At 50.7% G+C, this 14,517-nt stretch overlaps 1 protein-coding gene across 1 annotated transcript in view; it reads right to left on the bottom strand.

The window, feature by feature from the left end:
- The window catches only part of MYO18B (myosin XVIIIB), a 227,522-nt gene that overhangs the window by 195,536 nt on the left and 17,469 nt on the right, over positions 1–14,517 (bottom strand). The window contains exons 8-11 of the mRNA XM_082641570.1: positions 13,610–13,752; positions 12,682–12,782; positions 11,574–11,637; positions 2,437–2,581 (exon numbers count right to left, since the gene is read on the bottom strand). Coding sequence (XP_082497696.1) covers positions 2,437–2,581; positions 11,574–11,637; positions 12,682–12,782; positions 13,610–13,752 — 453 coding nt within the window. The remainder of the gene's footprint in view (positions 1–2,436; positions 2,582–11,573; positions 11,638–12,681; positions 12,783–13,609; positions 13,753–14,517) is intronic.

Here is a 14,517-nt window from a genome sequence, read left to right as displayed (position 1 = left end):
TGGCCTGTCACTGCAGGTACCTGTCTGCACCTCTCTGCTTTCCTGGCTGCCAGAACATGCTCAGCTCATGCACGGGGCAGGCTGGAAGGGCACGGGGGAATGCTCCCAGGAGCAACCTTCAACCAGGGAGAAGCAGGAGGCGGTATAGATCAATATCCCGGCTCCCTCGCCCCTCGGATAATACTCGATGAGGAGACATGTTCTTCAGAGTCTCCCAGAGGTCCCCAGAGATACTGGCCCCCCACTTCCCAGAGCTAATCCACTCCTTAAGGCTCCAGCATCACCTGCCTTTCTTCCCTATTGGTTCCTCCTGATACCCCCTCCCCCAAAGCCTACATGCAATTTTGGTCTCAGGGTGTGCCTCCGGGGAAAGCAGCTTAATTCAGCTTTCTCTTCTTTATTCCATTTAATCCTCACACCAACCCCAGTCTTGGCCCAATGAAACAGAAGGCCTCTCTGAAGCTCAGAGAAGTTTGGTTTTGAACTCAAATCTGCCTCCCTCAAGCGCCCATAGCCTGGAGTTATTTTGGGGGGCTGTGTTGGGTCTTTGTTGCTGCGTGGGCTTTTCTCCAGGTGCGGGGAGCAGGGGCTACTCTTTGTTGCAGTGCACAGGATTCTCACTGTGGTGGCTTCTCCTGTTGCGGAGCACGGGCTCTAGAGCGCAGGCTCAGCAGTTGTGGTGCACGGGCTTAGCTGCTCTGTGGCACGTGGGATCTTTCCGAACCAGGGCTCGAACCCGTGCCCCCTGCATTGGCAGGTAGATTCTCAATGACTGCACCACCAGGGAAGCCCCAGACTGGAGTTTACTGCACCTAGACCTTCTGAGCCTCAGTTTTCTATCCTGTAAAACAGGTTTGCTTCCTTCCACACATCCGCCGTCTATAGATGCCTGTGCCCTAACTCTAAACCTTCAACAGCTTTTCTCATCTGAACTGTGCAATGACATCCCCAATCCCAGTACATTTACAAAGCTGGCTGATTTCCAAATGGTCAGGGCGTTAAGCATGGCCCTTGGCTGATTTTTGGAAAAGGCAAGTGGCATTTGATTTTTCCATGTTTGCCCAGTTAAGCATGTCTGCCCTTGGCTTGGACCAACTGTGGACTCCCTACCCTACCTATTTCTGACTCAGCATAACTTCTAGAAATGTCCAAAATCAAATCGGTGGACCAGTGCAGCTCAAGTGTATGAAAATCAAAAGAACAGGCCACAAGGCCCACGGGTATGGGAATGGCAGGAATAACATGCCAGCATATTCCAAAGAAGTCTGCTGCCCCACAGAGGAGTGGCCCAGAATGTCAGCCAGAGTCAACCCATAGCTCCAGAGGACAGACCTCCATGCACATGTGTATCCATTCAAAAACTAAATTCCAACTCTATGTTCTGGGCCCAAAGGAAGCCACTCTCTACAGGAAACAGCTAGACAAAGACACAATCAGAGTATAAGGTACCATAAGCGCCATGAAGGCGGGAGCCACACTGCTCTTGATATTGACCGTCTCCCTGGGACCTTTCATAGTGCCAAAAGCAATGGCACAAGAGTCTGGTTAGGGAAGCGAGGAGCCTTGAATGCCAAGTCAAGGAATTTTACTTGATGTAGCAGACAAGAGAGAGCCTCGGGAGGAGTCTAAGCAGGGAATGGCACAACAGGTCTACGTTTTAGAAAGGAGCCCAGTGGCCACAACGAGGGTGGAGCCAAGCCATATGCAATGACGCTACCGCAATAGTCCAAACAAAAAAAGGATGAGCAAATACTTAGTCTAAGGTGATAATAGTAAGAATAGAGAAGTCAAGACAGAAATGCTGTCACAGAAAGTATCTACAGGGCAAGGTCAATGACTGGATAGGGATGGGGGAGGGAGACCAACCTGAAGTAGGGACAATAAGCAAACAGACAGTTAAGGCTGGGGAGCAGGTTAGGGAGGAGAAGGAGAGCTGGGTGAGCTTCAGCCCACATGGTGTGAGCATCTCCAAGATGTCTAGACAGGAAAACATCACCTTCAGTGCGTGGACCCAGCCTCCTCTCACCCGTTTCAGGGTGTCTCTTCTGAGCACAGTAACCACTAGCTACATGTGGCTATTTAAATGTATGTTAATTAGAATTTAATGCAATGAAAAATTCAACGCCTCGGTTGCACCAGCTGCATGTCAAAAGCTCGACAGCCAAGTACAGCTAGCGGCCACGCTACTGGACAGAGAACCTCTCCCTATCATCACAGAAAGTTCCACTGGACAGTGCTGGGTTACGCGGTTTGCTTGAAACACCCAGCCCGCTTCCTTCTCGGCGCGCCTGGTTCGGCAGCCTCCCCGAGAGCAGTCCCAGAGATGTGGAAGATGACAGGCTGACCCTGTCCCACCTCACGGAAAGAAGGGCCTTGTCAGGCACCTGCTGGTGGAGACAGCCGGCAGCCCAGGTGAGCCCGGTGGCAAGCACGTACCTTTGCAGGCCCCCGCCGCACCCAGGTGGTAGATGGCCGCCAACACCCGCCAAATGGCCCTCTGCTCGCTCTCCAAAATGCCCAGCGTCTCCATGGCGCCCTGGAGCTGGGCAAAGGCAGCCGCCGCCCTCTGCTTGTCTTCAGGCTGAGAGCAAGGGGAGAGAGGAAGACAAACAGGCCATCACGGTGGAGGAAATGCAAACTTGCAAGTGGAAGCAGGGCTCGGTCTCGGGGAAATGTGTGGTCATTTTATGACCATGGTAAATTACCCACGAGTAAGCTGGGGAGTACTGACACATAGAACTCAGGCTGCTGGGAAAGTTATAAAAATCATTTCTATCTGACTTTGGAAGGCGACAGGATTTTTATTGATTTGTGTGTTCATTCAATAGATTTATTGAGGCTCTGCACCATGCTGGGCTCTGGAGAGACGGAGGTGAGCGAAATCCAGAACTTGACTTTGAGGACCTCTCAAGCTAGAAGTGGAGAGAGACTTAAAAACAACTAAGTGCAAAACAGGCTAAGTGGGGGACTGTGGGATCTCAGAGGAGGGCCTGGCCAATTAATCCCGCTCGAGAGAGTCAAAGAGAATGTCGCAGAAGATGAGACAAGATTGTGATTGAAGTCTGAAAGACAAATAGGCAGAGCTGACCAACCGGATGGAAGAAAAGGCCTGACGGGCAGAGGGAACAAAGGACATCTTTGGCGACAACAGGTGCTCAACTGAACGTGGACAGAGAAACAGGTATTTCTGGAGGTGGGGCAGACAGAGTGGGGGAGGAAATCAGCAAGAGAAGCTGGCCAGTGCCATGGAGAAGGCCTCAAACACAATATTAAAGGGCGTAGGCTTAAAACTCCAGCCACGATGGACAAACACGCATCCCTGTTTACACTCCTGGACCCGTGGCGGACACCACCAATCGATGAAGATCCCACAGCAAACCAGCGAGTCCAGATTCTTTTCAGGATGTCCCCCCCTTGCAGCGCCACCCAATGATCTGCCTCAGCAACTGAAACAGACCCTGTCTGCCATACCCGGGGCATGCAGAGGGAAACTGCCAAAGATTTTTAAGCAGGAGGAAAGAGAAAATAGTATGAGCAGATGTTTATGGGTTGTAGGGTGTCACTTTTCCTTTTTCAGATTTATGATCCCAATTATGTTTGCTTTTTGTTTTTTTAATAAATTTATATATTTATTTATCTATCTATTTTTGGCTGCCTTGGGTCTTCGTTGCTGTGCACGGGCCTCCTCTAGTTGCGGCGAGCGGGGGCTACTCTTCGTTGTGGTGCACAGGCTTCTCATTGCAGTGGCCTCTTTTGTTGCAGAGCACGGGCTCTAGGCGCATGGGCTTCAGTAGTTGTGGCACGTAGGCTCCGTAGTTGTGGCTCATGGGCTCTAGAGCACAGGCTCAGTAGTTATGGCGCACGGGCTTAGTTGCTCTGCGACATGTGGGATCTTCCTGGACCAGGGCTCGAACCCGCATCCCCCCCACTGGCAGGCGGATTCTCAACCACTGTGCCACCAGGGAAGTTCCCCCAATTATGTCTGATTGAATATTAAAATTAGTCTGAAACTCCTAACTCCACACACGCCATCTGGCCAAGGAGACGTGACCCAGAAGCCTGCTGGGTTGAGAGGAAGTGAGCTGGCGATGAGAATTCTTTTGTCAATAATCCTCCAACAGATAATGAGGACCTGATTTGCACTTGGCCTGTTTACAGAGCTTGGGTGATGAACTGTAAGCTGTCAAAGCTGGAAGGTCCTTGAATTTTATGGAGTCCAATGCTTAGAGAGGGGACAACGCTTGCCCAAGGTCACACAGCAAGTTAGTATCAGATACAGGATTAGAATCAGGCTTTCTGACTCCCCGTCCAGGCCACTTGTCCCCTCCACTCAAGCCACTTCTTCTAACTGGGAAAGAAACCTGCAAGGATCATCGACCTATTGGGACAACGTCAAAGCACGCAGTGACATTGAGAGATTCGCTGTGGAAACATTTCAATTAATAGCAAAGGCATGTTCCACTGATCCATCATATTTCTGGGGCACCACAGGACCACAAAAACCCTAGCAACAAGGAGCTCAACCTAGCAACTGCAGCTGCTCCGCTGGAGCAAACAGAGGAGAGGAAGGCATCTTACCAACATGCTCTTGGTTATTTATGAGATTTCAAAGTAGCAGAGAAAGGACACCAAAAGGACAGTGGCAACACATTTATTATGGCTCCCACTGTCAGCCATGAGCATTTGACTTTAAATTACAGGCAGACTCCATAATCTGCCACTTAGCTCATACGAACAGAAGAATTAGAAAACTTCCACTAAAGCTCGTTTGCTTCTTTTTCTCTCCTCCCCGCCTCCCCCGGTCTCTGCTGTAACAGAAGACAGGGAGGGATGAATATATATGCTTCTGATCTAAAGCAATTAGAATCACGAGGATGTTTACAGTTCCCTAAACTTCTAGGGAGCCAGACAGCTCTGCATAATGCCCTGACAAAAGCCAGTCCTTGCCTCAAAATCACGAAAATAGAAATCAGATCAGTGGGATAAATCAACTCACGGCCGAAATGTCTACCAAGAGGAGAATGGATAAACAGTGGGTGGTCCAGCCAGGGCACAGTGATGGGGTACCACGCAGCAATGAAAAAGATCACGTCACTGATCTTGCAAGCACGTGTATGAACCCCCAAAATTCCACGTGAGACAAAGGAGCCATGTACAAAAGACCACGCACTGTGGATTCTGGTTACATGAAGTCCAGATGTGGGCAAAACTACCCTATGGGAAGAGAAGTTAGAATGATGACTCAGGTGGGAGGGATACCTCTGATGGGATGGGGACTCAAGGGAGTCTTTACTGGAATGAGGAATGTTCTAGATGTTGAGCTGGTGTGGGGTCGCAGGTGCATGTAAGAATATAACCATCACTGAGTTGTACACTTAAAATTAGTGCTTTCATAAACATTTGACTGTATGTCTCAACTGAATTGAAAACAAAAAGTGAAAAAAGTAAAAGCTGACTCAGAAGATGCCCAGGCTTTGTCTGATGCAATTAAAGACTCAAGGTTAACCCCAAGATGGCATGTAATTTAGTGCAAAAACTAAAATCCAAACTGTTCTCTCCACTGAGAGCACCCAGGAGATTCCCACAATGCAGAGAAGGGCCAGGTTTGGATCTGGAGGCAGACGGAACTGCGTGTTCTCTCGGCTCTGCGTCCCTGCGGTGTGACTGCACAAGTCTCTTGCCCTCGCACTGGAGGCTCAGTTTCCACCACTGTAGAATGAAAATAGCAGCCAAACCTCCTCCCAGGCCACTGTGAGGATTAAATGAGTTGAAGTGTGTAAAGCACCAGCACAGTGCCCGGCACACAGTGGCACTCAGTTAATGCTGGGCTCAACCCCATGCCTTTGCCCAGGCTGTCAGGCCTTCCAGGGACACCTTCCCTGCTGCTGCACAGCAGTCCCTGGCAAGTGAATCAGGTGTGGCCCATCCTTGAGGGGCTCCCAGTCCAATAAGGGGGACAGATGTGCAGACAGACACTGACAGCACAGGGTGAGTGCTGGGCCTGGGGGCCTCTGGGGAGGGATAAGGAGGCGATTCTGGGAAGAAGCACTGTATGAAGCCACCAGCACGAACAGGAGAAGCGGGTGCTGGGCAGGCAGGCAGGGTCTCCTAGCAGAAGGGCACAGGGCTGGAAGACATGGTGCGTCAGGTGCCAAGCCCCCTGAGGGGGCACGTGCAGGCCTCTCTCACAGGGTGCAGGGCCGCAGGGAGCCACGGTCTGCAGCTGGGCGCTGCTGTCTGGTGGAGGGCACAGCACTGGGGCCTCCCTGGCCGAGGGAACCAGCCCCTGGAGTTCTGCCCCGGTTATAAGCACAGTTCAGGCCCAGGGTCACACTCTGCTTCACGGGGATGTAAACCACACCCCCTCCTCCAGGGCCAGGGTGGGGTCCCCCGTGTCTCTACAACCAACTAACCCAGAGCTGGAAGGATTCCCACAGTTCCAGCCCCTGGATCTGGAGCCGGATCTGGGAGGGAAATGCAGAACACTGACTCTATTCATTGGCAAAAGAAACGTGGGTGCCTGCACAGGTGGGTGAACTTGATGGAGACCATGGGGAGGGCAGGACAGGTGTCCAGCCAGAGCCAAGGGCTCCCTTTACCTCAACACTGATGGGTCCACGTTCTCTCTGGGCACTCAAGTCCATTTAAGGAGGGAGAAGAGAAGGGTTAACTGAGCACCTACAATGCTGCACTAGGTGCTTTGACCTTGTAAGGCAGCTGTGAGTCTCTCCAATTGTCAGAGGAGAAATTGAGGCTCAGAGAGGCTAAGGCACTTGCCCAAGGCCACCCAGGTGGGGAGGGACAGAGTCACTATACACCAGATTCTTTACTGAGCCCCTACCCTAGGAGCAGACCGAGGATCAGGGTGTTGCTCCACCCATTCCACGGGGGAAAAACTGAAGCTGAGAGAGAAGAAGTGACCCAAGGGTGCACACTGGGGCACATCCCAGAGCACGCGGTCTTCAGCCAGGGCACAGACCTGAGATGACAGCGAGGGACGAACAAGAGAGACCATTTGGAGTCAGGCCAACCTGGATTCCCTGCTTCTGCCACTTAAAAGCTGTGTGCCCTTAAGCAAGTAGTTTCACCTCTCTGAGCCTGATCACTCCTCCCAACCAACAGATGTGATAACAATCCCTTCTGTCAAAGGGTCCTTAGAAGAATTAAGTAAGAGACGGCTCCTGGCAGAGCCCCTGGCAGGAGTGCCTGATCCCCCATCCTTCTGTCTGGAGCCCATTCCTCCACAGCTGATGCCTGGGTCATAAAAAATTAATGTGTCTCGGGCCAAAGCCTGGCTGCTGCCAGCCAGAAGCAAACTGCTGGGAGGCAAGGATTATTATTATTATTATGACCACTGCTGCTGGTACTTTTTTAAAACATCAGTCTAGGTTGCGGAAAAATAAATTATAGAGAAGAAAATAATATGAAAGCTTTGTGATTTCAAATGTGTCCTGGTGCCCTAACAGATCTCAAATAAGTTCCATTTAAAGCTGAAATGTGGGGTTTCCCTGGTGGCGCAGTGGTTAAGAATCCGCCTGCCAACGCAGGAGACACAGGTTCGAGCCCTGGTCCGGGAAGGGAAGATCCCACCTGCCGCGGAGCAACTAAGCCCGTGCGCCACAACTGCTGAGCCTGCGCTCTAGAGCCCGTGCTCCACAACAAGAGAAGCCACCGCAGTGAGAAGCCCGCGCACTGCAATGAAGACCCAGTGCAGCCAAAAATAAAATAAATAAATTTTATAAATAAATAAGTAAAAGCTGAAACGTGGCAGGCAGGGAGGACGCAGCTCAGGGACCAGGAGGGGAAGCTGGCCATCAGCGAGCAAAGGTGGCCATGGAGGGCCAGCACCACCCCGAGGGCCGGCTTCCCCACAGCCTGGCCCCCGAGGACCGGCTTCCCCACAGCCTGGCCCCCAAGGGCCGGCTTCCCCACAACCTGGACCCGCTCCAGCTGATGGCTCCCCGGGCCCACACCCTCACCCTGTGCTCTGCAACCACTGCATTGCTGGCTCTCCCCCGCCGTTGCCTCTGCATCGGGAGCTCAGTGCCGCAGGAAGGCTGGCCTCACTGCACCTGCCTAACTTCTCTCACAGTCCAAGACCAGCTTGTACTTACCTCCTCCAGGCAGCCCTCTCTGATACAACTTCAACCCTCCAGGCCTGCCCATATAATATATGGGACTTAAGTTAAAAAAAAGTATTTGATGTTTATGTGAAACTCGAATTTAACCGGGCATCGTGTATTTTTTCCAGCTTTACTGAATTATAATTGACAAATAAAAATTGTGTATTTTTAGGTGTGCAATGTGAGGATTTGATGTACATAAACGTTGTAAAATTATTACCGCAATGAAGTTAATTAATACACCCATCACCTCACACAGTTACCATTTCTTGGTGTGTGGTAAGAACACGTAAGTTCTACTCTCCCAGGATATTTCTAGTGTACAGTAAGTCCAGTATTATTAACTATAGTCACCATGCTGCTAGATGAGTTACAAGGTGAATATGGTGTAGGTATCCTGTATTTTTATTTGCTGACTCTGGCGACTTCAGGGGCTTGTACTTAGCAACTCTCATTCTTGGGGTGATTTCCTGACCACCAAATTCCTTCACTGAGCCAGTACCTGATGGTCCAATCCCAGAAAACTAGCCCAGGCTTGTATCAAAGACCAACGCGTTTCCAGCTTGTAGTTTTGCTCTTAGAGAACAAAGAAAACACTCTCCATACCTGCCAGGTAGCAGGGTGAGAACAAAGAAATACCCTACCAGTTCCCACAGACCAACTGGTCTAAAAAAAAACAACCCCCAGAAACACACAAAAAAAGAAAGCCACTTCAAACACCTCCTTGACTGGGTTCACACTGTGCCCCGTCCCTGTGTGCAGACTGTGAACAAACAGGTCAGGCGGGGATGCTCACGAGGGCCTGGCCTGAGCCCTCCTCCTCCTCAAAACCAAGAAAACAAACAACAACGCTCTCGCTGATTCAAATGGATACATGTGGCCCAACCTCATTAAAGAAAACCCAGCACTGGGATGTCCTCGCATCCCCTGCCGTCCTGGGGCCAGTCTGGGCTCCTAGCGGCAGGAAACCAGCGGGAGAAGAGGCCTGAAAGAAGAACATACTGCGAGTTCCCCCAGTGGAGGGGGTTGTCAGGCAGGTGAAGCTGGGGGAGCCGCATCACCTCACTCCATCCCACTCCACTCACTGGTGAAACAGACTCACCTACAGTGGTTCTCAAAACGGGGTCCCTGGACCCACAGCTTCAGCATCACCTGGGGACTTGTGAGAAGTGCAGATTCTCAGGCCCTAGCCCAGACCTACTTAATCAGTCACTCTGTGGATAGTACCCAGCAGAGAGAGAGAGTGTGTGTGAGACAGCCTTACTGAGGTGTAATCAGCAAAAATAAACCACTCATCTTTAACAAGTACACTGTGATAAGCTTTGACATATACACCCGTGAAAGCATCAGCACTCAAGACAATAGACACATCCATCACCCGCAAGAGTTCCCTTTCATAATCCTCTCCTCCTGCAACCAAAACCCCAGGCAACCACTGACATGTTTGCTGTCACAGCAGATTTGTTTGCATTTTCTAGAGTTTCAAATACATGGGGTTACATGGTTGTACTCTTTCATCAGATTTTTCACTCAGCACAATTATTTTGAGAGCCATCATGTTCTTGGATTTATCAGCAGTTCATCGTTATTACTACCTTTAGTAGTAATAACTACCTTTAGTTATTAAGGTATTATACTAGTTATTAAGGTAGTATACTACCTTTATGGTTTTCTACGATGAATTCATCCATTCACCTGTTAATAGACATTTTGGGTAGTTTCTAGGTTTTGGCTCTTACACATAAAACTGCTAATGAACTTTCACGTAAAATAAATTTTGCATGGATGTACACTTCCATTCTCCTGCATAAATACCTAGGAGTAGACTAGCGTGCCACGTGGGAGGTGTATGTTTAACTTTGTAAGAGACCGTTTTCCAACATGGTGCACTATTTTCCACTCCCATCAGCAGGGTATGAGAGTTCCAGTTACCCCACATTCTCACCAGCATTGGTATGATCAATCTTTTCAAGTGTAGACACTCAGTAATTGTGTAGTAGTATTTCATCGTGGTTCAAGTTTCAATTTCTTTAATGACTAAGGATGTTTAATATACTTTCACATGCCATCTATGTACGTTCTTTGGGGAAGTCTATGTTGAAATCTCTTGTCCATCTTTTTTGTTGGGTTATTTATGAGTTCTGAGAGTCATTTATAAATTCTGCATTCAAAGACTTTATCAGATATGTGATTTGCAAGTATTTTCTCCCAGTCTGTGGCTTGTATTTTCATATTAACAGTGACACTCAAAGAGCAGAAGTTCTTAATTTCAACAAAGTGCAATTCATCAATTTGTTCTCTCATGGACTGTGCTTTTGGGGTCATATCTATGAAGCCTTTGCCCGATCCAAAGTTACAAAAATTTTCCTTCTGTTTTCTTCTAGAAATTTTATAATTTTAAGTTTTACATTAAGGTCTATGATCCATTTTTTTGGGTCAATTTTTGTACCTGGTGTGAATCTGTGGACTGAAATTCTTTTTTTTTGCATGATGATACCAAATTATTCCAGTGCCATTTGTTTCCCCGACATGTATGTTTGGAAAAGGGCTTCAGGGTAGAAATGATTCACTCCCCTCTGCCTGGTTAACTCCTACTCATCCTTCAAAACCCAGGTCAGATGTCCCCTTGGCTAAGAAGCCTTCCCTGACTGAGGCCAAGTAGCTTTCATCTATCCACTGGTGTACAGAATGTTGTACAAACTCTGGCATTTCTCTTATCCCACATGATTGCATTAATTCCCAAGTCTCTCTCTCTTGATAGGATGAAAATTCAGGTATGAGGACCATAATCCCAGCACTCAGCACAGGCCTGGCACAGGGGGTGATGGTAGGAGTGGGGGTGGGGGTGGGTGACTCAAAACGATTTTTAAAATATAAAAAAATAAATAAAATAAACAAGTGAACAATGTGCTTTTTTTAAACAACTGAATACCACCTCACAAGGCCCTACTCACAGGGCCCATCTTCCAGGAAGCCACATTAATCAACAACAATATTTCCTAAGAAAACCGCCACTGACTGATGTAATCCAAGCCCAGTGCTAGCTGCCTTCTGCACGTCGTTTCATTTAATCCTGACAACAGGTCCATGAGGCAGATACTGCTACTATTGTTATTTTACCGAACAGGACACAGACATTCAGAGAGGCTAGGGTCCATGCCTGAGATCTCATATCCAGTAAGTGTCAGAGCCGGGGTTTGAACCCAGACAGCCTGTCCCGGAGACCGCATCCCTACCTCTACACAAATCACCTCCTGGTTCCCTTTATTTGCACAAAACTCATTTCCCTGACAAGCTCAGGCCCCATAAAGGCAACCCTGACTCCCCCACATGACCAGCCCTTGCCAACTACTCACTCCAGTGGCAGAGGGACGAGCTCACAGGGGACCCTCCCATCTTGGCCACGGGGACACAGACACCCACTCACACCCAGAAGGACCTCCTCTTTACCTTAGGCCACACGCCCATGCCGAAGGAGCTGCTGTCTGCCAGCTGGTGCAGGTACAGTTCTGTCCTGGAAACAGAGAAGGGACCAGAAGTAAGGGAGGACCCACCCACACCAGTGGCCTGGCAGGGCAGGTGGTCATCATGGCATGGGGCTCCACACAGTGCCCCAGGGTCTGCCTCAGGCCCTGGCCCTACCTCCCGAATATTCCTCACTTGCTGCCCTCACTGGGCCCTTCTTAAGTGAAGGCCTTCCAAAAGCTTCCTTACTCCTCTGTTACCCTGCTCTGAAAACTGGGAGTTTCCTCTCTAATCTGCCCTCTCTCCAAAGGGTAAGGTGCCCCTCTGGCCTTAGCCAGGAGGCTCAGGACAGCTTGGGCCTGCCCTTCAGGCGGGGGTGGAAGGCAGGAGACAAATGATGGGGGACGCAGAGGGAAGTTGAAAATTATCATCCCTCGCCTGGGGTGAGCACTCCCTGGAACTTCACTAGATAGAACCTTACGCATTCATTCAACAGATGAGGAAACCAAGGCTCAGAAACAGGGAGCCACATGTCCAAGAATTCCCAGGAGTCAGCGAGGGGCAGAGATGACTCCCTGGGCCACCTCCCCCAGAAGGCCCTCCCAGATGAGTCTTCTGGCTTCTCTGCTGTTCCACCTGGTGCCTCGTCACCCTGAGCTACCTCAGGTGCACCCAAGGCTCTCACAGAGTTTAGGAGCTTCTGGAAGATTTGGGGTCTGCTGTTCCTTGCCCACCTCCCACGCTGCTGTCAGAACCTGTACTGAAATGTCACCGTCACAGTAGACATCCTCCACTACCCCCCCCAACGTGTATAAAGAGCCATATGTGAATTATCTCACTTAATCCTGTAAGGTCAGTCAAGGTACTATTTCCACTTTACAGAGGAAGAAACGGAGGTTCAGAGCAGGTGACACCTGGCCAGGTTCACCCAAACCAGGAGCAGTACCAGGCAGCTGGAATCACAGAGGCCAGATTCCTAACCACTGGACTCCACTACCCCTCAGCTCTAGGCAGAGGTAGGGCTGGGGCCTTGGAGAGCGGGGGCCCTTTGTCTCACTACCCTCAGCCGTCCCTGCTCAGCCCAGTCGCTCACCTGAGATCCAGGTCCAATCCGGCTAGCATCTGGGAGAAAACCTCGAAATTGCCTTCCCCTTCCAGCTGCCGGGCCACGTGGCTCTTCTCCAACAGCATTGTCTGCCAGGGGAGAGGACAGGCGCCCGGTCAGCACGAGGCCACGCTAGGCTGCCCGCACACCCCCACCAACCCCCAGGCCAACTCTTCGAGGCAGCACCTCAGGCCCCAACTTGGCTGGACGCCTCCAAATCAAAACATGCCAGGCCTTTGTCTCACTGATTCAGAGTCCACACAGGGAATCAATGAATGCCAACAGGCTCATTCCAATGAAGGAATCCAAGGGTACTAACAATTAGCCTACAGCCACCCTCCAACGCACTCGTACGCAACCGAAGCCCTTAATAACTTGACCCACATGGTGATGCACGGTAGACTTTCAGGACCGGAACAGAAAGGGATTTATCGGGCACCAGCGAGTCTGGATATTCTCCCAGCTCCACATACAAACAACCCTTCTAATAACCTAATCCTATTTTCTGTTCAAACAGAATGTTTGCGGGGTGGGGGGGGAAGGGTAGGGGCCCGGTGATTTCAGAGAGAGGAACAAACAGGCCATGTGCCTGTCACACACGGGCTGCCGTGGCAGGCCAGCGAGCGTCTGTTTAATTTCAGCTTACGCTTTTAAGGTCCAGCTAATGAGCGACTGAATTATGTATCTACTCATGAATATTTCATCCCTGGGATACTCCGAGGCACAGACGAGCCCGCTTGCTCGGGGAGGAGATGCCTGGGCACTGAGCGAGGTGGGGAGGAGCTGGCCTTGGCCTGGGGAGCGATGACCATTTAGACATTCCAGGGTTCCAGCTGGAGACATGGGCCCTGCTGAGTGGGGCTGAGGCTACTGCAGCCCCAAAGAGCCCCCTCTCCCTCCCACCCAGAGGCCTCACCTGGAGCTGGGCGGCCGTGACTCGGCCTGTGGCGTTGAAGTCCAGTGACATCACCATGGAGAACCGGGTGGCACAGCGGCTGTGGCCGGTGAACACAGAGCCAAAGGCCCGGAGGACAGTGAAGGTGGCTCGAATCTTCTCCACTGGTGGGGCATGGACAGGGCATCACCCGTGGTCCGGGTGCTGCCACCCCCACCTCTCACAGGACCCCAATCCGGCCCCAGGCCCCAGAGGGGCCCCCTCCACTCCCCCAACTCAGCTCTAAGCCACACCTCTTCCGCTGCTGGGCCGGCCCTGTGCTGCAAGCAGGGGCGCGGGGGGAGCAAGAGTGAGCCCAGAAGGGGAGATACACACACCTAGGATTGGTACGATCTGAGTGATAAGGGCTGCCCTAGGGCCTCCTGGGCCTGGTGGAGTCTAAGAGGAGGGCAGGACATTAACGTTCTTGGACCTGCTCTCAGGAACACTCCATCACAGCAGGCTCAAAAAGCCCTGCAGTCCCCACGTAACTATTTAACGAGCACCCACTATGTGCTAGGCACCTGGATACAGCCTAGCCTGACTCCCACACCCCCAACACACACTTTCAGCAGAACTACATTCTGGGAGGGCCAAGACTGGTGTCTCTCCCTGCTGTACTCCCAGCTCCTAACAGGGCTCTAACCTGGGCCAGGTGCAGAACAGGTGATCAATAAAGCATTGGAATAACCCCAGTGGAGAAGCAGGATAGTACAATGGTTAAACAAGCTTGAATATGGCCTCTTCCCGTTGTTAGTCACCTGATTTGGAGCGAATTAATTAACCTCCCTGTGTCTCAGATACCCCATCTATAAGATGGGGGTAATAACAGTACTTACCTACCTCATGTGGTTGCCACAAAGATGAAAAGATTTAATAATGTAAAGTGC

The sequence above is a fragment of the Mesoplodon mirus genome, assembly GCF_964341445.2.
Source record: "Mesoplodon mirus genome assembly, chromosome: 13".
Taxonomy (NCBI): Eukaryota; Metazoa; Chordata; class Mammalia; order Artiodactyla; family Ziphiidae; genus Mesoplodon; species Mesoplodon mirus.
This window is presented reverse-complemented; position numbering and strand designations above follow the sequence as displayed.